Source organism: Pagrus major, chromosome 12 (genome assembly GCF_040436345.1).
Source record: "Pagrus major chromosome 12, Pma_NU_1.0".
Taxonomy (NCBI): Eukaryota; Metazoa; Chordata; class Actinopteri; order Spariformes; family Sparidae; genus Pagrus; species Pagrus major.
Window position 1 is genome coordinate 15272855 of NC_133226.1, and position 23418 is coordinate 15296272.

Here is a 23418-nt window from a genome sequence, read left to right on the forward strand (position 1 = left end):
GTAAATAAGATTGTGGACGCATTTAGTTTTGGTACCAGAGAAACAGAAATAACGCTGCGTGTGTTGGCGCTGAGGATAATCCGGTTTTTTTATTACCTCCTCTGAGTATGAAAAAAGAAAAGAAATAATTCCTCAAGTTGGAAGAAAAATAAAACACGTTTGGGAATGATGGAAGTAAATCAAAAGCGCAGGATATTTTAGTGATGTGACATTTTTAAGATTTAGGCGTGGTGCAGCTGAGCGTTCACGCCACATTTAGCCTATTATAAGACACAAACAGGTAAAGAAAAAAAAAAGAGCTAATTCACTCCAATAAAGCGAAGCTGTGAAAATAGCATGATGCGTCTGTCTGTCGGGCTCACACATGCGTCTTTACGCACGGACCCTGAACGCCCACCCCGGCGCTCCGCGGATCCCGATTGGCTGCTAAAGATACCAGCGGCCGTGTGCGCGCTGTGGTTGGCTGCGGCCCCTCTTGGCCATTACGTTATGCTTACTCCACACACACAGGCAGCTGGAGAGAGGGAAGACGTAATGGTTTGATTCCCTGTGCACTTGCAATGGTCGTCGTCCTGACATTACTCGGCAGATTCCTCAAACGGGAGGCGCAATGAAGGTACGTGCTGCAGCTTCCCCTCTCTGCTCTCGGACTCGCCTGACGATGCGGTGTTTCTTGGGGGTGATTTTACGCACGATGCTGCACCGAGAGGCAGGGGAAACCTCCGTCCCTAATGTCAATTATAATGTGTTAGCGTGCACTTAGGTGGGATTACATCAACAGGCTTTAAATGCAGCATCACAGTTTGGTTTGAACTTCGCAGATTTCCTCGCCGCCTTCTTGTAAATCTCTCCCCTGTTTTTTTTAATTTCCTGGCGAGCTTGCAAGGCTGGAAATGCCTCCTCCTGCATCTCCAGTCGTCCCTATAAACAGTAGGTACAGTGTGTAGCCTTTTAACGAGCCAGCTTTGACCCCAGTGTGATAGTTCAGTGGACTAAAGCCGCTGGAGCGACGTCCATTCATCGTCAGGCTCTAATCCGCTCTAATGAGATAGAGACTGCGGTCAGTGAGGGAGTGCGGGGATGTTTGGGGGACGTCTCGGTGCTCGGAGAGAAGAAGAAGAAGAAGAAGAAGAAGAAGAAGAGGAGAGATTCACCTCTCAGGTCCGAGTCTCCTGCTGCAGCACAGCACAGCACAGGGGAGGACAGGTGATGATGCTGTCTGGCAGGCAGGAGGACCGATCATGATGAAGATGATGGCGATGATGTCATTGGTGCTCTGGTGGCGGCAGGTTTGTGGTGAAAGGTGAGGTGGAGGCACTACAACCACCACCACCACCATCATCATCATGACCACCATCATCATCATCATCATCATCATCATTAGGACTGTGTAAACACACCGATGAGGAATGTCTGAGGCAGTTAATGACTTGTTATTGCAGTTGTTCTGCAGGCTTCCTGTTGTAATCAGGACTATAACAGGTGGATGTCCTCATTTTGCAATTAAGAATATATTGTAATCATGGAGTAACTAAGTACATTTACTTCACAGGACTTTTACTCTACTACATTTCATAGAGAGATATGCTGATTTCTGTGCCAGGATGGGGGGTTTCCCTCAAACAGGCAGCGACTCAGCTCTGTCTGTTCAGGTATTTTTTATATCTGAATAATAGTGTTGTTCCTAGACCGATAGCCATGACAGGGAAGCCTCCAATACTGCCTTAAATGCTGGAATTGGTGTCAGCGATCCGATATCACATAATTTATTTATTAGAAACGGGACCCTGCTACCTCCCAGCAGCATCCCGTACACCTGTATGCAACTTAAGTGCACAAGTTGAGCAGCAGGATGGGCTGATGTGCAAAAGAACTAAAACCCAACAGGCTGAAGGATTCTTTCATACGTCAGTCCATCCTGTTGCTAAACCAAAATCCAGTGTGCTGCTGAATAAGATCTGGATCTGAGGATGTTATGTGAAATGAGCCATATGTGTAACTGAACATCTGGTTTGTGTGAAAGCCTCTTTAGCGGAGCTGCCTGAGGATGCAAAATGAATTTCAGTGCACCATTCTAATACATTTGGATTGTTTCGTATCGTAAGTAAATAACAGCAAGCAACCTATGTATCTTCAAGGACATCCGTAACATAACATCCAGACAAGGTTAATAGTATACAGCCGTTAAAAAAATAATAATAATATATGTTTTTTTTAAACATGTTGGTAACACAGAGTTCAAATCACACTTTGTGTTGAAAAGCAGTGAGGCCATGAGGGCTTGAATGAAGGGGCATTTTTTAAATGGTCTTCAATGTCTGCAATTTTAGGCAATGTAATAGGATCAGTACGAGGTTAGAGCGGATAATTACTGCAGGAGAAACATTGCATGATGGCGTCTCAAAAGGGCACAAACTAGAGAGAGTCAGCAGAGTCAACGATCCGAAAATATTCAGCATTAAAAGCACTATAACGTCAGCCGGCCGAAAAACAGTCATCTATATGCATCAACACCATGTCAGTAGAACAATGACAGCATTACATCTACTGTACAGAGCCCCGGCGTATGTCAGTCAGTCATATTCATTTGTTAACATTTGTTGGCGTAAGCTATTTTTCTGCACATTTTTAACTAATTATGCTTTTTAAAGGTGATGGAGACATGTCCCCCAGCGTCCTCAGTGTAAATGACAGCTATGGTTCGAATATTGGAATAAATATATCAAAGAGTCTGGAGTTAAGGGAGAAGAAAGCTTATCGAGGCCTCTGAAAGCGATGCCGGCGCTCTTTGATTTTGTTGAAATATAAATTATGAGTAATGCCTCTGTGTAGATTAATTCAGCATTGAGGATTAGAGGCAATTCTGGCTGTCAGAAACACATATTTAATGTGTGCATACTTTAAAAAACCTTGCTAGAAAAACTTGCATTGTAGTACTCGAGACCAGTTTCAGTCTCAAGACCACTTTTTGAAGGTCTCATCTCAGAATCCACCGCGTCTCTACTCACAGAAGAGAGTAAAATCCCCACACATAAAATTCACCTCTGCGATGCTTTTTGATGATTTTATCAAGCCCTTTCTCATTCTACACTTATACGGACATGGAAATAACAGGCAGTGAAAGGAATTGGCATTTGTCTGAGGGTATTTTCATGTGTATATTTTTTTGCTAATGTGGATCAGATCAGTTTTAGGCGTGCTGCATATTTGCATGTTCCACATTTTATCGTGCATTGTGGGACTCGCTCTTGTCTCGGTCTTGATACACCCTTGTTTTGGCGATGACTTGGTGGTTGTGACTACTTAGAAAAACATCCCTCAGCTGATTACTTCATCTCATCTGGCTGGATACTCAAAATCTTTGCCATCTCCCTCGCCTATGCTAAATATTTCTACATCTGCGGTTTTAACTAACAGGGTTTTATTAATAAAACCTCCAAAGAGCTCATGAGCTACGATGCAGTGTGAGAGAATAAGCATGCCGGCAGTATGTGACACATTTAGGCACTACATTGTTTTGTAGGTCAAGGCAGCGATCACGTCGGACGTCATTTTGCTGCTCAAACTCGACAAAAAGTGCAACAATAATGTCACACCGGACGAACACATTATTCACAGTTGATACTTAAATGTATTTTCTGCACATACCTCAGCACTTGTGTCAAATTTTTGTATTGCAGCAGGTCAAGCAAGCGAGTACAGAGTTGCTTAACAATTGTTAATTTTCCTAAGAGACATCATCACTCACTGTGTCCCAGGAAAACAAAATGGACGTGATGTTTTGTGGCCTAATCTGGTTTAAATTGAAAAGCAGCTTTTCTGCCCCTGTGGAACGGGCGGCGTTAGCTGAATTGTGTAAGCATACATCTCAAATCGGGGAAAGACTGCTGCACAGTGTGTGTTATCGATGACATTTTTAATCTGGGACCTTAGATTTTTACATACTGTCCATTTGAAATCCTCTTATCATTTCATTTCCCCGGCACGTGCTGTACATCGTGGACGTAAATACTCCATACTAATACCAAATCGCTGATTCAATTATGAGATGTCGCTCAGTGGATCACGATTATTCCAAATGAGACTAAACTCACTGAGGGCTGGACTTCTAAAGTAGATGAAGAAGTCTGAAGCTATAAAGAGAGTCCAGGGGGCACAGCAGATTTGTGGCGGTGGCTGTAAAATAGTCCAGTCATGTTTTGATATTGCAGTCTCTATCTGTTTGTAGTGATGCACCAAAAGTGTTCTCCAGGCTAAATCCTCCCAGAGCCTTTTCCTGCGTTTGGAGTAAACTGTGTAAATCTGTTATTTTCCAGACACAAATCCAAACTTAGCTGGTAGCTGCTCGAGTTTGATGTGCGTCTCTCGCCAGACTTCACTGGATTTGATGTCTGCAGGCTCCAGCCGACATCACTGAATCATTTAGATGCTTTATTACATTTATTCTCATCGTTTTTAGACAAATAACAAAAGGCAGTAATGTGTAAGTTTTATTTCCAGTGGCAGCATCGCTCTCCGGTCTCAACAGGGAGGCAGAATTCACTTCTCACAGTGTGAGTGACATTTCCAGTTGATGCCAGAGAGAAAAAAAGAGGGGGAAGAGACAGCAGAGAGAAAGAGGAAATGAAATGTGGGAGAGAGACAGTGGATGATGGAAAGACAGCAAGTGATGGCTATAAAATGAATGAAAGCCATCAGAGCACTATTGGTTTGGTGTGGATCTGTGTGTGGATGACTATAAAATGCTTGCAAATGCATAGACCAGGGGTGGACAGTATGGTGATACACAGTATACTTCCATCAAGCTTCTATTTGAAAAGAACGATAAAAACAAAGCAGTAGTGGCCAAGATATCCTGAATTTTAGTCCCCGGTGTGTGGAAACACTGGATCCTACATTTCCCATAATGCATCTGATCACCATCTTTCATGTAGTCTGTTGGTACGTGTCCACAGGGGCGTTTTTGAAACCGCCGCTTCCCAGCTTTGCACTCTTGAAACGACACACCCTCCGCCAACCACGCAACCACCCGCTGGCTGCACCTGATTGGATGAACGCCACTCGAGGGCCGTCTGCTTCGGGATTTCAAACCAGACCAACATGGCGGCTCGTTATGAAACTCTCATTTATATTATGAAAAGAGTTCACTGTCATGACACTTAGAGCTTGCGCACTAGAGACTTCCGCTAGCTTCCGGTTTAGCATCCAGCTAACTTGAATGGGAATAAAATTATTGAACGGTGCGGATCTTCTAGACTTTCTAAATGTTATCGGACTAAATGGCTCAAATTCCAATTTCAGTGTCACTTTTACAGGGTTTTGCAGGGACACATATTATGACTCGCAGGAAGTAGACTGTGGGGATAAGCCTGCCATTGGACGCCTATTTCAGGCGGCATTCTCCTCCTCTCGGCTATCTGTGTGTTACTGTTCTGAAAATCCCGTCTCTACGCAAAGCGACAACGACAACCTCAGAGCTAGCAACCTACACGCTGAAAATGGCAAGGTAGCTTAACCCTCATCTGGTCGCTAATGGTGCGAATGTAAACAAGCTATCATCACTTAGCTTTTCTTTTGAGGGGATTTAGCCATTTTAATGCCAGCGATCGCCTCCCGACATGCAAAACAAGTTCACCCCGACACTGTTTTGCAGGAGCACCCTTGCTGCATCCTGGATTGAAGAAATACGAGTGTTTTACCGCGTTGGATAAAGCTCCTCCTGCCTCCTAAATGCCTATTGCGTCCAGTTTATAATGAAGGCTCTCTCTGTTGAGTCAAACATAAGCCAAAATGACTTCTTCGGGCAAAATGACCCAGATGACATCATCAGGGTTATTTCTTTCAGTATCCTCAAGTATAATAGTGATGTGCGAGGCTGAACCTTGTTGGTTTAGCCACTATAATAAAGGCTTTGTAATATTTCCTTCCTCGTTTTGATACTTTCTCTTGTTTGGAGTGCCTGGATTGCCTCTGGTTTTTGAAGCACTCTTTTTCCCATTTTCCAAGAGCACCCCAAACACTTTTTATCTACTTTGTGAGCAACCTGTCATCTTCTTTTTCTCAAAGAACTGTTTATTTAAGAATTTCTTTAACAACATGAGCAACATGAGTCGAGGCATCTCTGTAGCACCACAAAGGTTTAAATCAAAAACATTGCAGCTCCTGCAATTTGGATATTGCGCTCCTGTGTATGATGTGTAAAATCAGTGGAGTGCCTCTTTAAGTTTACAATAACATGTGCATTTATCACATCAGTCGATTCTATCTGGTTTAAGAATTGTCCTTATTGTTGTCAGTAGACGCACAGAAGCGTATGAAAAGTCGCTCGGTGTTTCAAAAGAAGGTGAAAACTCTCTTTCCTGGTGTCGTTTCAGTTGCAGTTAAACACTCCAGTCACAACATGACCCATTTATGCTCCATCTAGGCTCCCATATGGCTCCACTTGTCTGTGTCCATGCAATTTCTGCAGTTTGATCCTCAAAAACTGATTTTACGAGGTCACACCACCGTAGATTGACACGAGGCCTGATCATTGCAGGTTTTTCCTCCCTTCTGGGTTTCTCTATTTAAATCTGTGCCTCGGTGGTGGTGTGCACACCGGCTCCGGATTGTTTGCTGACCTTATTTGACGTCGAAGATCCAGCAGCAGTGTGAGAAATATCTGAATTATTTGGTGCAGGCCTGACAGTCCCAGTCTGTGAAGGTGACTGGAATGACATGAGTGGAATACAGCGTTCCCAGAGATGCAGCTTAAGTAAATAGAGCTGTGGAGAAAATAGAGAGGATACGAGTAAAAACAAAGTACTACATGTGAGGTTTGCTCTTGTCGCCTGTTTGTTCAGGACTCCCTGTCTGCGGAGCTTACAGTGCGCTAATTGAAGTGACAGAGGGAACTCGTGCTGCTGGCTCGGAGCCAGATAAGACTTATTTCACGGCCAGACTGCAGCTTCTCTGCACTAAATATTACATTTTTTCTTTTTTAGTAGCTCGCTCCCCATGTGAAGGAGGCTGCATCTTACATGGGAGACTTTTTAGCAGCAGAACATCAGGTCAAGTTTATGCCACGGGCGAATTATTCAAGTTGTTATGCATCGTGGCTTTATTGTGCACATAAAGCCGGTGGAGTACATCGGGATAAAGTGAGCTGCTTGTGGAAGATTTAATGGAGGAGAAGACGCACAACAGCAAAAACGAGCAAATAAGTGCTTAAATCTTACAGTTAAAATGAATCGTAAACTTTCCTGATGTAGCACCCTTCATACTTTGTTCAGAGCTGACGCCATAAAACACAGACAGTCAAATGAATAAGAAACAGGAGAGGCAGCACAAGCTAGGACACGTATGCTAAGAACACTAAGATGTGTACACGGTAGGAATAAAATTAGCAAGTGGATCTTTCTGATGACTTTATACAACCCAGTCGCCAGGATATTGTGTTTGCAGGGAACGTTTCTGCGAACCAAAGTAGCGCCCAAGATTGACATGTTTACCAAACGTGGCGTATCACGTTCACATTATATGCTTTTAGCCACCGCTCGCAGCAGGAGGTGGAGTGCAAAGTGGTGGTAATATTAGATTGGAACAAGGCTGCCAAATGGACAACTGGAGTTCAAGTCCAACCGCTGGATGTTTTTAAGGACACCTGGAGACACTGACCGCCATTCACATCTTGGCTAACGTTTATTCTGGCGATTGGGTTGCTGCCTTTAGTCTCCGTACATTTTGAAGCGTTGATGGAAGACATGAAGTGTCTCAGTGAGGTGTTGGCCACTTCTTGTTTAATATATGGAAGCATTTTATTCGAGTTTAATCGGTCACCCCGCTGTATATCAACAAATCTTTAGAAAAGAATACTCTTATTAATTTCAGGACACTTGTTTGAACCGTATCACACAGCGCTTTGCTCGGTAATCACAAAAACGGCTTATGGAGATTATCTCCTTTGAGAAAAAAACAAGAAAGAAAATGAATGAGAGAGAGAGACAGAAGAGAGAGGGAGGGAGGGAGGGAGGAGGGGGAGATACTGGGCAGCAGCACATTATTGAGAGTGCTCTGTAAGAGTCTTTGAGGTTAGAGATAATTAGACAGAAGTAGACTCTGAAAGCTCCTATTAATGACAATCTCTAAAGAGAGCTGCGGGTTAAATTTCTCAGTCGCTGTGTTATTTTGTACAATTTGATAAACAAATGAGAAGCAGAGGATGTGTTAGGAGCCTCAGCCACGCAGCAAATATATCTTGCGAGGGTCAAAACAGGAGGAAGAGGAGCCCGAGGAAACATCCAAACTAGCTTTAAGTAAGTGATCTGTTCGGAGTTAAAGTCAGTCGGATGTGTTTGCTGACCACGAGACGGGCCGGAGACAGGGAGCAAAGATGGCGTGATGGGAGCCACGGCTCCTTGGAGCATACTGATGAGACTCGGAGGGAGGAGGGGCGGCGGAGAACAGAGAATATGTCTTCTGTTGTTCCACCAGCCCGCAGAATCAATAGCTGACATGAGCATAATGTAAGCCCTCTGTGGTTCCCGGCTGCATGAGGAAAACAATGGAATTCACAGGGTCCCGCCACATCTCTTCTTTAAGGCAGCGCTCTGCTCCGACTTGTCACAAACACCCTGTGATCTGACCTCACCCATCTGCTTAGGGATTCGTTATGTAATCCGAGGAGCGAGGAGGCTCTATATGTGGAGTCAGGGCGAGGAGGAGGAAGGTCTGCCCCTGCTGCACTGAGACAGCCAGGATAGATTTTTAAAAGGTTAAAGGAGATGTTGTGCTCATTTTCAGGTTCATAATTTTTATTTTAGGTGGCTGGAATATGAATTATTTCTCTCATACTGTCCGAGGCTGCAGCGCCGTATTCACTCTCTGTCTGAAATGTTTTAGCTCGGTCGTCCCCTTAAATCTTATTAAACAGATTTCTTTTTACATGATTTGTTGGATGGATCATCACTATTGCGCCCACATTTTGAGGTTGGCTTGTTTTATCGTACAGCAGTCCAAAATCTTTAATTTACAGTGATGTAAAATCAGAGGAAATCAGCAAATCTTTAAATTGGAGAACCTGGAAGCTGTGGATTTTTGAGGGCTCGATTATCAGTTATTTGTTGGCTCTATAAAATGCAAGAAAATTGCAGTTTCCTCCAACGTCTTGTTTTGTGCACGACCCAAAGATATTCAGTTTACTGTCGTACAGAAGTAAAGAAATAATAACACGTTCACTTGATTTAAGAAGCTTGAATCAGAGAATTTTGACTTTTTTTCACCCTAAAACATCCTCAAACTGATTATTCTGAAAATTATGCAAAAGACATCTCAAAAAATGTCATGTAATGGAAGAGGGCAGCTGTAAAAAATCTTATGACGTGTGTTTTTCTGTGTGTTTCCTTAGGCGGGGGCATCGTCCATGTGGGCGTCATGCTGTGGGCTGCTGAACGAGGTGATGGGCACGGGCACGGTGCGGGCTCAGCAGCCGGGGTTCGGAGCAGGGGCGGGGCCCTTCCGCTTCGCCCCCAGTGCTGGGTACTCCACCTACCCCCCCACCAGCTCAGGGAGCGCCGGACAGCTGTGCAAGGCCTGCGGACTGGCCTTCTCTGTCTTCAGACGCAAGGTGAGCGGTTGTAGGATGTGATGAGTTTGGTGCTAAAAACTGGTTCAACCATGAAGATGTGATGGTGGTCAGAGACAGAAGGAGAGGTTTATCTGAATATGGAAGTAAGGAATATATTATAATATATGTCAAAAAGCCATACTGTTATGTTCGGCATGAAAGGACCCAAAACGCAAAACATACCAGCTGGTTTTGCATGTTTTAGCCCATTAAACAGAAATGTTCTTCACTGCACGTTACATGGCTGACGAGCAGCTGCCTGGTCTCACTTCATGTCAGCGCTGTATAAAAATCATTTTGCAGAGACGGGAGACTCGTCTGAGTAATCCCTCACAGTCAACATTTAGTCAGCTTTTTTCTATCATGTCTGAATTATGTAATCATTGCGTGCCGTTGTGAGCAGGGACTCCATGGTGCATTCAAGGAAACACTGACATCCATAATTACTGAGTCACTCGCTGAACGGAGACCCCTTTAATGCAGACATGAAATGACATTCATTTGGTTTGAAGTGAAACAGGTATAGATTAATTTATTCTTACTTTATCATGTACATCATGTAGGTAAGTCAATGACAGCAGCTCATTTATATGGTTTTATTTATACAGAGTTGGCTGGCTGAACATGCATTATGTTATTTTACAGCAACACCCTGTCGACAGTTAACAGAAGTAAAATAAGAGGAAGAGACAGACATGAATACATCATAATAACAGCCAGTAAACAAGACACAGGCTCAATTAGAGGATGATCATGTTTGTATAATGAAATAAATGTAAAGACAGCACGTTGTTCACTGTGATGCAAAACTTATTTAAAGCAAGCAGCCTAAGCTGATTTTCATGCTGCACTGAAATAAGTAGAAGCAGACGTCCATCCTGTCAGGTGGTGGAAAGTACATTTATTCAAGTTCTGCACTCGTCTATGAGGTGCTCGTACTTTACCTGAGTATTTCCAATTTACGCTCCTTATACCTCCACTCCACTACATTTCAGAGGGGAATGTGCTTTTGCCTCATGACGTATTCGTCAACTTTGGTTGCTACCTTTTAGATTTCACATAAAAATAATTTTATAATCTTCGACAGTGAAATACACGGCACTGTTAAAGATTAAGCCAGTAATTCCCAGCCTTTCTGTTCCAACACACCTGACTCAAATAATCAGCTCGTCAGCAAGCTCTGCTGAAGCCTGATAACGACCCGTTCATTTGAATCAAGTGTGTTGGAGCAGGGAAACATCTAAAACATGCAGGGCAGGGGGCCCGAGGACCGTGACTGAAAAACAATGCTCTTAACTTGTCAGATGGTTTCATTTAAGTTGCATAAAAAGGCACAAAGAGGTAAAATGATCCATCATTTGTCAAAAGTAAATAGTAAATATATCTTTATAAATGTTTTATTTACATTTGCAGCTTCTTATAGGCATTGTTGTGCACTTTAACTGAAACAGGGAACTTGTTAATGTTTAAATCTGCACAGGTTTTGATGCTAAGCTTTGCATTCTTTCACTAATGACTGCTGATGTCAACTATTCTTAGCCAACCGTTGCTCAAAGTGTCTTTGTCTAGCATGCTAACGAGCTAGCCTCGGCCCGTCGGGCCCAGAGCTCCTGTGCTAGCAGTGTAAATACCAGCACTCCCCCGGTGCTCTGAGCTCCCAGTCCACACCGCTTGAGCTAACTAGCTAACAGCAAACTAGCTAACAGCAGCTACAGTTAGCAGCAGGTAGCGGTTACTCTGGTAAGATGTTTGTTTGGAATATGAATTAGACAAATCTTACATATTGCAATTTGTAGCTAGCTTCGGAACAACTCAACTAAACCACCCAACTGTATGTAAAGTAGATATATAAAGTGGTGGTGGAGCTAATTAAAACCAGATGTGCCGCAAACAAGCTATGAATCAATATAAACAATCTAATTATGTCATATATGATAATATGTCACCGACTGGTGTCACTATTAAGTACATTTTGTTGATAATACGTATTTACGTTTTTACTTACCTGGAATTTTTGAAGTACATTCATGCTTTTACTTTGGTAAAGAATCTGAGCAATGCTCCTGGAAGTTGTTAGTCGACCTAAAAACTTTGTGCTTTGTTTTGAAAAATGGTCAGCAGCCTTTTAGATCAGACACAAGTTGGAGTTAATGCCCAAAAGATGCAAATTCACCATCATGGCCCTTTTTAAAAACATGCACCATATGTATTCATGCTGGCATTTGGCGGGTCTGTGCACAGCTGAGGGTGTCAGAGTGTAATGGCAGAGTGTATCTGTCTGGCAGTCAGATGCTCCGAGACACTGATGAAAAAGCTGCAGCGCCTGGCTTCCTCTGTGCTCGCTGCTTCAGATCCCTCTATCGTCATCCACACACACCAGTTGCCTCTCTGACTCCCTGGACACCACATTTGTGTGTCAGCGTGATATTTTCATAGTGCGAAGAAAAGACACGCCGGGGGATTAACAACAAATGATTGAAGAAACGTATCTGTTGCAGTGGAAATGTGCTTCTGGTGGACCAGAGCGCATTTGTGCACAAGTGATAAGAAAATGTTTACAGCAATGGCCGACCTGCTTTCCTGTCCATTTGAAGTGTCAATCTACTCTGCTGCTGTGTATCAGGAGACAGTGTTCAGCCAGTAAAATGTCAAACATCACCAGGAGCTACACATAGTTTATGTCTTTTTACTCCTTTCCCAGAAAATGGCTGAGCTGCACAGAGAATATGAGCAACTGCTTTAGATGGAAGTTTGTTTTTTTCTTTCTGTTTATCGTGGGGATTCACTCAGAGACAGCTGACTCATCAACAATATGGCTGTTTGGGATAAATCTGGATCAGAATATGAATATATTAAAATGTCCATAATAATTTCCCGAGGTGGCTTCTTTAGATTTCTTCTAGGCTAGTTGTAGGAGAGATGTGTGATCATGTATGATTCTCTGTCATAGGAATGTTTAATGTGTGTTGATGTGGCTACCTACCGTCCTTCACACTTGGCATACTATGTTAGCAGACTGTGGGTGTCTGGAGATGCAGATAGAGACGATCCTTGAAGAGATTCCAGATTCACTAAATAACAGTGAGCTAATGGTTGACACTGACCAAGAATTACACACATTTTGTCTGGTGCCCTCCAGACAGATGACATGATAATACAAGAATCTGACGTACTGTATACAGCTGAGCACGTTATGTTACTTTAAGCTTTTGGTGTGACTGTTCCCATGTGTACTGAACATGCCGTACCAGAATCTTCTCTTAACAGATCTGTGTTTGCATTAAACTCATTTGGCCCAAATCTGAATTTTCAGTAAATCGCTCATTAATTCATCAGAAGTGACATAAATAGTTTAATATGCTGACAGAAGTCCGACTTCGGGGCCTATTTAAGAAATGATTAAAAACAGAGATTCCTTAAATGCTGCTGTTGAAAATGTTTGCTTTCCTGAGTCAGAAGAAAGAGAATCACTGATTACATCATGTCTGTCTTTAACTAAAATAAAACAGCTTCCCTGTCATTAGTAGAGAGTCGTCATGTACGATGAGGATGTCATTTAGAGAAATATTGCCAGCTTTAACTTTGTCTGTAACTCGACATTGTTGTTAATGAGGGCGACCTCAACGGTTCTTCGAGTTTCAGTGACGTTTTGAAATGACTCTCTTCTCCTCCAACAGCACATCTGCTGTGATTGTAAGAAGAGTTTCTGCGCCCTGTGCTCGGTGCTTCAGGAGAACCTGCGCTGCTGCACCACCTGCCACCTGCTGCGCGGCACCGCCTTCCAGAGGCCTCGGCTCATGCAGCTCCGAGTCAAAGACCTGCGCCAGTACCTGCTGCTGCGCAACATCCCCACCGACACATGCAGGGAGAAGGAGGACCTGGTGGACCTGGTGCTCTGTCATCAGGGGACGAGGGAAACCCCAGGACCGGTGGTGGAGGAGGACGAGGAGGAGGAAGAAGAGGAGGAAGAAGAAGAAGAAGAGGAGGAAGAAGAGGACACGCATGAGGAGGAGGAGGAAGAGGAGGAGGAGGAGGAGGAGGACGGGGAGGATGACACAGACAGTCTGCACTCGCTCCCCCACTCGCACGCCGCCTCGCCGCCCCCCGCCACGCGCTCCACCTCTGAACAGTCGGTCCTCTCCGCCTCTCAGGGAGAAGTGCTCAGCCCAAGTGACAGCTCAGGGACCACCAGCCAGGTCTGTGTGTGTGTATTCATGAGAAAACACACACTGCACACACACACACAAACATACATTCAGTCATTAACATACGCCATACTTCTGCACATCTGTCCTCATTCTATCCAAGATAATTAATTTCAAAGGTGAAATCAGCTTATTTACAAGTGTCAGTGTGAGTGTTTCAAGTCAGGAGAAGACTTCTTCCTTTCAACTTCCCGACAAACAAACGCCCTCTCGTGAATATCTTTAGACGCCAGTTATTCATTCATTGTTTTCATGGTTTTTATTCTTCCCTTTGTGTTTCTGCGGTCCCGTGGTGTTTTTGTTTCTCCCTGAAAATCGACTACATTTCACTCGATTTTCTACGCTCCATTGATAGCAGAGAAGATCAGATTTGCAGCGCCGATCCAGTGTTCAGCAGGATTTGCACGTGACATCTGGAAACAGCTGCGCTAGCCATGTGTATGTGTGTACGTGTGTGTGTGTGCGTGTGTGTGTGCAGAGCCCTCAGACCAGCCAGCGCCACAGCTTAAGCCCTTTGCCTTTTTTAGGTCGGTTACATAGGCTGAGTCTGTTATGTAACAGGCACACAGGTTGAGAACTCCCCACAGCGTCACAGCTGCAGCCAAACAACAGAAACACTACAGTACATCTCTCATCCGCACCATAGATTATTGCTGTTTTCCTGTGTCATACAGTATACAGACGTTGAGATTCTTTGGGTTATTTATGTTTACAACCAAATGTAAATGTGTGATACACACTGCAAAAACAAACCTTTAACAAAAAGACGTCTGTATCAAACAACTTCACTGAAACTAACAAAGATTCAGCTAGAGATCAACATTTTAAATCTCAAATATAAATAAAGATTAAAGATTACCCTTCTTACTTGACTTACTTAGATATTTATAGCTTGTGCAGCAAAGACTACTTTTAAAAAATGTAACAACAAAAAGATACACAGCGTTGGTTTTGTTGGACTTGAAAATCTTAAACATTTGAAGCAGGGCTGCACGATCATTGTCAGAGTTTATAGCAGAAAAAATGAAAATTAATTTAAGAAATTATAGTAATGTTTTTGTTGTAGATGCTCTATACATATGTAGGGTCCATAATTATTCATTATTTTTAATATTCTGAGCCTGGAGAGAGATACGTTTTTGTATCTTAAAGGAGACGTATGATGCTTATTTCCAGGTACATCATTTTATTTTGGGTTACTACTAGAATAGGTGTAGTTCCTGTCTCTTTAAGGCCCTCCTCCTGTTTCTGATTCAGTCTCCTCTGATTGGTCAGCTCACACATGCCTGACCCAGCATCGCTAACAACAACAATGCAGCTGTGTTAAATACATTTGTATATACGCCAAACTAGCAGCTAGGCATACATTATGCAAATGTCTGCCTCTGTGAGGTAGTATGATGTCACAAAGTCACAATATTAAAGGCGGGACTACTGACGAGGTGTTTCAGGAGCAGTGTTTTCTGTTGGAGAGAGGAGCTTCTGTTGGTGTGGACTTTGGACCTTTTTAACTTTAAAGATCTTTAACATGCACAAGAACATATATACTCTGTGGCTAAGGTGCATCATGGGTAATGTAGGCGCCAAGTTTCAGTTTTGGCCCTCCAGGGGAAAATGTTAGGCAACACTGGTTTCGTTTATAGCACTATTCAAGGTGTGACCAAAAGTATCTGGTTATGGTCCTGCTTGTTTTTTCAACAAGATGTCTTAAAGATGTGGCAACAGATTATGATGATATTTGGTGTAAAGACATAATTTTTTCTTGTCTTCTTCAGCATTTTCAGTATGTTCTCATGAACTACTGCAACAAAAAGACACAAATCTGCCTCATGTAGCCTATAATTGTCGATCACCGTCACTGTTTTGATGCAGATGTAACATTTTCTGTCATGAAATAACAAATTTAGCAGCTTGTGCAGCCTTGACAGAAGCACGCGCTCTCCGAGTGCTTTCTAGTACTTTCACATGCTTGAAATGCTTGAATGAGATCTAACATGGAGTCAGAGAAACTTTGTGCTCCGGAGAGGTTTGGCACTTTGCATGTGTCGGGGCTGCTGCTCCGGTTTTTGTTCTCGGTGGAGCGCAGCCCGAGCAAAGGCATGATGTCGGTGCGAGGGCGGGCATCTGGCACCACGACGCTGACGGATACATTATTAACAAACCTTCAGTCAAGGAAGATGGTGCGGAGACAGACAGATGTTTTTACTTTTTACAGAAGCAGCCTGATATCACAGCTAGAGCTTATTTCAGCCCTTCACATGCTCTCTTTTGTCAAGCAGATAAAAGAATAAAGAGACAATATCTTCTCTTCAAAGCACATAAATGGCTGAGATAATACTGAGCTATACACTCCCGCCAAACGGCGTCTGTAGCTCCATTTATTCTCCTTTCATCCTGCAAATTCCTGACCTCCACCTTCAAAGAGAATAATTAACCACCGCCGAGTCAGTGTTTAAACATCTCTGTTCTTTCATTAGATATCGGAACAGCTGCAATTTGAAGAATTAGATCACACAGAGCTGTGAAGTGATTTTTTTTTTTATCACGCCGCTGAAAGTCATACAGAGGTAGAGAAAATGATAAAATGTAATCAGGCACAGCACGTCTATTGATAGTGTTGAGGAATGTTGTAGAGGGACAGATGTAAAAAAAAAATAAGGATGTAATCAACACAGAGTCAGTGATGCTGAATGGGGGGTGATCATGCTGTTAATGAGACAAACAAATATGGATAATTTAGTTTCTTGTCAGTTTATGTGCATCAAATCTGCAGTTAAAGGACGAAATTCAAGGTCATATCTTGACACATCATTTGACTTTGGATTTAAATGGAGGGATTTGATATTAGTCGAATTTAAAGAAATTTAAATGAACTTCTGTGTGTTGGTTTCTTCTCTAACAGGAGCAGGAGGACACGCCAACAGCGTCTCTCTTGAACCTGGAGCCCACTGAAAATATGATAGAGGTACAACACTCGAGGGTTGTTTTCCACCTTTACGCTACAAATGAGTGTTTATATACCGCAGGAACAAAAATGATTGTAGACTGACGGAGGCTATCGATTGCAGGTCAGTCCGGCGACACAGAGGAGGATCAGGGCCTCGCTGTCTGATCTGGACAACGAAGAGGCGATAGAAAACCTCTCCGTCCGCCAGCTGAAAGAGATTCTCGCCAGGAACTTTGTCAATTACTCCGGCTGCTGCGAGAAGTGGGAGCTGCTGGAGCGAGTGCACCGACTCTACAGAGAGAACGAGCAGAACCGGAAATCCAGTAAGAGTTTTTAAGTGATTTGATTTTGTTTTATTTGTTTTTGATATGTGATGTTCTGCTTATACATTATTTTCTCCTTTTCTTTTTTTAGTGGAAAATGTGAGCATAACTGCAGGTAATTATTGTTGTTTGCTTTTCATATTTCACAGGTTTAAAATGTTACATTAAAGGTGCAATATGTAAGAATTGGCCATCTATCAAATGCATACATAAGGGGAAGCATATTTCTAGAGTAACCGCTACCTGCTGCTAACTGTACCTGCCATTGGAGCGAGAAGGGCCTTGGCTAGCTGGTTAGCATGCTAACTTCAGTAGATATCTCTGCAACAAAATACACAGCCGTCATGATGTCCACACTGTTATTTCTTCACATCCTGTTGATAATTGTAGTTAATTTTTGAATGTTTTCAACAAAAATTCTTACAAATTGCACCTTTTTAAAGGAACAGTTCACGCAAAAATGTAAATTCGGTCATTATCTACTCACCCGCATGTTGATGGAAAGTCAAGTGAAGTTTCGTGGTCCACAAAACATTTCTGGAGCTTCACAGCAGAACAGCGTTGCAGCATTCTCCCCGAAACAACTGAACTGAAGTAGATGAAGACTTGTTTTAAAATGTAAAAAAAAATCAACTGAAATAAACATAAAATTGATCCACAGAGTTCGTAATTTGTACGTCTCTGAAAGCCCCAAGATCCCAGATTGATTTGAAAAGACGTTATTTACACCCTTGATGCGTGTTCGAGCTCATGCACCCAACTTCAGTGCCGTAACTCCTTTAGCTTAGCGGCTACAGTGAAGACATCGGCTTACACAGGTGTAAATGACGTCTTTTCAAATCAATTTGAGGTCTCAGGGCTTCTGAAGACTTGGATTCCATTATCTGAGCTGTATGGAGCCATTTTATGTTTTTTTTAGGTTGTGTTTTTACATTTTGAAACAAGTCTCCATCTACTTCAGTTGTTTAGGAGAGCGCCGCAACGCTGTTTTGTTGTGAGGCTCCAGAAATGTTTTGCGGACTACGAAACTCCACCTGACTTTCCATCAGCACAGAGTCGAGGAATGAGTGAATTTTTTCATTTTTGGGTGAACTGTTCCTTTAACATCTTTAATCTACATGCAAATACATTTATAGCTCCGTCCTGTTGTGTGATTTTAAATGCTGAAAATAGGGTCAATTCACTGTCTCCTAAACTAATAGATTGTCTTTATTACTGCCCATTCTTATCTACACAAGTGGTTGCATATCCTCCACCTCTCTGCAACAGTGGAGTTGGAGGTAAGATGTTTGTGTAAAAAGCCACTTCACAGCACTCTCTCCATCTGCTCCTTAATGTGCATCGCCCTGATCATCTGATAGCAGTAAACAGTAAAGGCATGCTGCAGCATTTTTATCCACTCGATCCTTTATATCATCCTACATATTATCACATTATGGTCACTTGAGTCATTATCTCCTGCCTGATTCAGTGTCTCCACATTCTGTCACTCCTGTTTCTTTTTCCAGCGTGCATCATCTCGTTTTATTCTGAAGGGCAGCCTCTCATCCTGTCATTAATGCACTCCCTGAGAGCTTTTACTCCTTGATGAGCCATCATATTACTTCAGTGGCTGCATGTCTCCATCAGGTGTAATTGTATTGTCAAGCTTCGTAGAGGCTCTCTTGTTGACATAAAAGGCTTGAGGATCATATTAGCCCATTTAATAGTCAGACGAGGAGGGACGGCAGATGGGTTGGGCTTTTCCCTCGTAGCACAAGATGTGTGCAGCAGGAGCCAGAATTAGACCGGGGAGCTATCAGTCAGCAGTCAGACATTTAAGTCCTGTGAAGCAGTGCACAGCCATCGGTTTATTTGGAAGAAACAAATTACATTTAAAGTAACAAGTCAGCTATTGTGAAAATTGAACATCGCTGCAACTGATTTTTCTTTTTTTCCACCTCATTGGAGGACAAATATCTTTCATCTTACAATTAATGGCAGTCAGTAGAGCGCATACCTCCACCAAGGCCCATTTAATTCAATTAAGCCTAATGCAATATCAAAAAATATCAAAATTTTATCAGTTTAAACCATACGTAACTGCTTAACCATAATTTAAACTCACCAGATCTAGATATTTTTCATCAGGATCCATGCATTATTCCCTGAGAAATTAACAAAAATGTCAAAAAAATCGCAATGTTAAAGAAAGCGAGAAAAATTTCCTGGATTGTCCCTTTATCGGACCCACACCAAAAGTTAAACGGGTCTATTCTGGGCTGTGACCTGTCCTCCGTCCAAGTTTCGTGGAAATCTGAACAGTAGTTTTTGTTTAATCGGGCTCACAAACCAACCCAGCATCAGACGAAAACATAACCTCCTTGTCGGATATAATAAAGACAATAAAGATGAGCAGGCACCCACCAAAATAAATTCAAGCTTTTCACTTGTTTTAGTTCCTTCCATCAGTTTATCAGCACCCCTCTGCCACACATCGTATCCTGTCACTGGTTCATGTTTAATCATCATTTCCACCCTACAGTGATGTTTTACAACAAGTTTGAATCATTCATTGAGTTTTACTGTTACTTTCAAGGTTCGATTTGGAATCAACACTTTAGCAGTTATTAGGAGGTTATTGGCCCAGTAGTTGTTGCATATGGTCATGCAGAATAAGGCATAAATAAGTGCTTAATAATGTCTCATAAAGAGCTAATAGGCCAACATTATGCATGCTAATTGAATGGTTAATATGTGTTTCTGTTACCAAAAACAAAAATATAAACATATCTGCAAATATCTGCCTTCCTGCATTTACCTTGGGCTTGATTTCAGTTGTTAGTGGGGATCAGATTATCTACTTTGTTAACAAAACAGGGTTATACTTAGTTACAGGTTAGGAGAGAGGATCTACCGCTAACGACCAAACCGTGGTGAACGATGTGGTTATGTTCGCTACTCTCAGATTTTCAGCAGCTTGAGTTGTGACTGTGCAGCATCACAGAGCTCCATACAGTTTAATGAGCCTGCAAGAGAAGCAGTGTAACTGAAAAACAGCTTCTCATATCTCCCTCCACAGATGGTGTCAAAGCTCAGCTGGCGGCTGATGAAAACTTGTGTCGCATCTGCATGGACGCCATCATCGACTGCGTGCTGCTGGAATGTGGTCACATGGTAACCTGCACCAAATGTGGCAAGAGGATGAGCGAGTGCCCCATCTGCAGGCAGTACGTAGTGCGGGCCGTGCACGTCTTCAAGTCTTAAAACTGTGAGCGCCGGAGAGGCCCTCAGGCGTGCACGAGGCCCGAGCCCTGAGTTTGTCACTGAGGATGAACTGCTGTGCATGACGTCTCGCAGGGCCTAATGCTGCAGCGGGCGCGAGCAACCTCCCGGTCTTTGAAACCAGACTGTTGCCTCTTGCCTACCATGGTTTGTCTCCCCTCCCCTCGTCCTTTACTAACTCATGTTCCAGTCCCACTTGTCCTCCCTGGTGGACCGTCATCAGCTGCACCGGGACACTCACTCTTTCTGGCTCTGGTCTATTAAACACACAGCAGAAACCCCTGCCATCACTTTCTACTCTCTGTTCTCTGTTTAGATTTTTGCTCACAGGAGAGGAGAGGAGGTGGTCCCACGGATACTTGAAGTGGAGCGGGGGTTGTTGTGACGCAGTTGGATGAAAAATATAAGATCCCAGGGTTAGAGTCAATATGGTTTACACAGTCATGTCACATGACACCGTGTTATCTCCCTCAGTGTTCTCTAGGACGTGCAATATCAGAAAAAAAAAAGAGACTTACATGTGTTTTTAGAAGACGTCTGTTTCGTTAATCCGAACACCACGTGCACCGAGTCATCTCGTCTCACACACAGGAGGGTGTAAGGTGCCAAACGTCATGCCTTTGATCGGTATTTGGTTAAGATTTCACAGTATATGCATCTCATAACCAGCAAGCTTGGTGTGATAGTTTACTTTTTTTTTTTTTTTCAGTCTTAGAAAAATAAAAGTGTGTACGAGTAAACGTTTGAACGCCTGCTGCGTGAAGGATGTGATTTTCTCATCCAAAATGAAGTGATTTCTGCTGAAGACACGAACAGTAAAAAAAAAACGCTGCGTGGTCACGCCACGTGCTGCACTACATTCCTGTTACAACTATAGAGCGTGAACGTTGGAAAACAGCAGTTTGACCAAAAAGAACTGAAGTCAAGGTTCACTTGCTACATTTTTCCTGGACTTTGGGACTACATTTCACAGGCTTCTTCAGCAGATACTCAGATATAGAATGGTTAAATGGTTATATGATGGGGTGAACATGTGGATTGCCTCACCCTTTGACTGAGGAAGACCATGAGATGCAGGTGAAAGCTCCAGAGACAGCCAATAAGTGGACCTTGAGTTACGATTTTTTCTTGTACTAGGCTATATTTATCTATGTCTTAAAGTCTCATTCCTCTTTAATTTAAAGGAACAATTCACGCCTAAGTCAAAAATAGTTATTTGTCCTCTTACCTGTAGTGCTATTGATCCATCTAGATCATTTTAGTGTGAGTTGCTGAGTTTTGGAGATATCAGCTGTAGAGATGTCTGCCTTCTCGTCATGACCTGGTTCCTCAATATAATTTGCAGACCTTGTTGTGAGCACTTTCATGTAGGAACTGTTTTATTTGTACTACACCCACCAACTGTATCGTTGCGCAGACGGAAGCGTATAACTGCTAATGGACAAGAGGCTAGCTAACTAAATCAGCTAAGCTAGCGAAGAGGACGCCATTAATGTTTACATCCCGCGCTGTTTGAGCCTATTGTCCATGAGCAGATGTAGGCTCGTGCTTGTGACAGTGCAGGATGTAAACATTAAAGCCGTTCCCCTTGGCTAAACTGTAGCATTAGCTAGCTTAGTTAGCTCGCCTCTCGTCCCTTAGTAGATGCAGACCTGTAATGGCGCAGGATGTAAACATTAATGGTGCATTCTTGAGCTAAACTGTAACATTAGCTGGCTACCTTAGCTAGCTTCTCGTCCATGGGTGGTAGACGCACACTTGTGCTCTTGACAGAGCAGGATATAAACATTAAAGCCATTCCCCTTGGCTAAACTGTAGCATTAGCTAGCTTGGTTAACTAGCCTCTTGTCCCTTAGTAGGTGATGTAGTAGGATGTAGGGCAGTCTAGATATTAACCGTCGTCCTCTTCCGCTGGGCTGTAACATGACCTAGCTCAGTTAGCTTAGTCAGCTAGCTTCTCGTCCATGGGTAGCTGTATGCTCCCCTCTGCGCAGTGATACGGTTGGGGGATGTGGTTTGGTATAAAAGAAAAATAGTTAGCAATTTAATGTAGGAACTATTTTCTTTCAACCAAACTACACCTGCCAACAGCATCACTGCACAGAAGGAAGCCGCATCTACTCATGAGAGGCTCGTGTTTGTGACGGAGATGGAAACATCAGTGTCCTCCTCGCCATGACACAGAAAGAAAATAGCTCCCATATGAAACAGCTCACAACAAGGTCTGTGGATTATCTTGAGTAACTGGGTTGTGATTTCTGGAAAGCAGACATCTAGTCTGGATGGATAAATGGCACGAGAGGTAAGAGGAAATATATGTATTTTTGATTTTGGGGGTGAACTGTCCCTTTTTGAAAATGACTTCCACCAAGCAATACCATTTAGTTTCCAAGTCTACCAAGTGTCTTTCTTTAATTGTGTTGTCCGTTGACTTGTCGAATCTTAGCAGGTGCTACTTCCTCTTTCCTGAGTGTTAACATGAACACACCTTTTATGTCATGTTGTCGAGGCGTTCCTTCCAAATATCCATCACACAGTGAGAGCTGGAGGAGGCCTGGTTTACTTTAACCTGTTATGCAAATGAAACACTTTGTTTTCTTGTCATGAGATCCAGTTAACTCAGATGTCACTAAAATATCTGTGTGTACAGTATGCCTGTGGTTTGTTTAAAAAAAAAAAAAAGAAGAAGAAGCTGAATTGCTGTTAAGTGAATCGCATAGATAGCTTATATTGTTGTTTACTGATAAGTCATTAAATGTATATTTTTCCATTTACTTGGGAGACGACATGATTTAAAATTCTACTTATCATGGAGGTTTAAAAATAAAAATATACCGTTTTTCAGAATGTATTTCTGCTGGTTTTGGTCAGACGAGTTCATGTCACTCTCTCACCATTAAAGTTGCGTCAGTCATGGTCTCGCTTTCTAGCACTTTTTGTCGTCGTCTGCTTCAGATCCAAAACAGACACGGACACCAAAAACACTGTAACTCTGTAAGTCTGTTGATGCTGCTGTTTCTCTAAGATGTCATTCATGGGCAGCTACAGTATTATCAGAGTAGGAGGTTATCATGA

General features: G+C 42.8%; 1 protein-coding gene across 2 annotated transcripts; it reads left to right on the forward strand.

Moving 5' to 3' along the window:
- Positions 1 to 543: 543 nt before the first annotated feature.
- Positions 544 to 23259, forward strand: rnf34b (ring finger protein 34b). 2 transcript variants are annotated; one of them, XM_073477448.1, is made up of 7 exons: positions 544 to 616; positions 9386 to 9604; positions 13282 to 13800; positions 16712 to 16774; positions 16878 to 17079; positions 17171 to 17194; positions 20141 to 23259. In XM_073477448.1, the coding sequence occupies exons 1-7, from the start codon at positions 611 to 613 to the stop codon at positions 20323 to 20325; spliced, it is 1218 nt and encodes a 405-aa protein (XP_073333549.1). In that variant the 5' UTR covers positions 544 to 610; the 3' UTR covers positions 20326 to 23259. The 2 variants fall into 2 exon arrangements, with proteins under 2 accessions (XP_073333549.1, XP_073333551.1); XM_073477450.1 differs by lacking the exon at positions 17171 to 17194.
- The last annotated feature ends 159 nt before the right edge of the window (positions 23260 to 23418 follow it).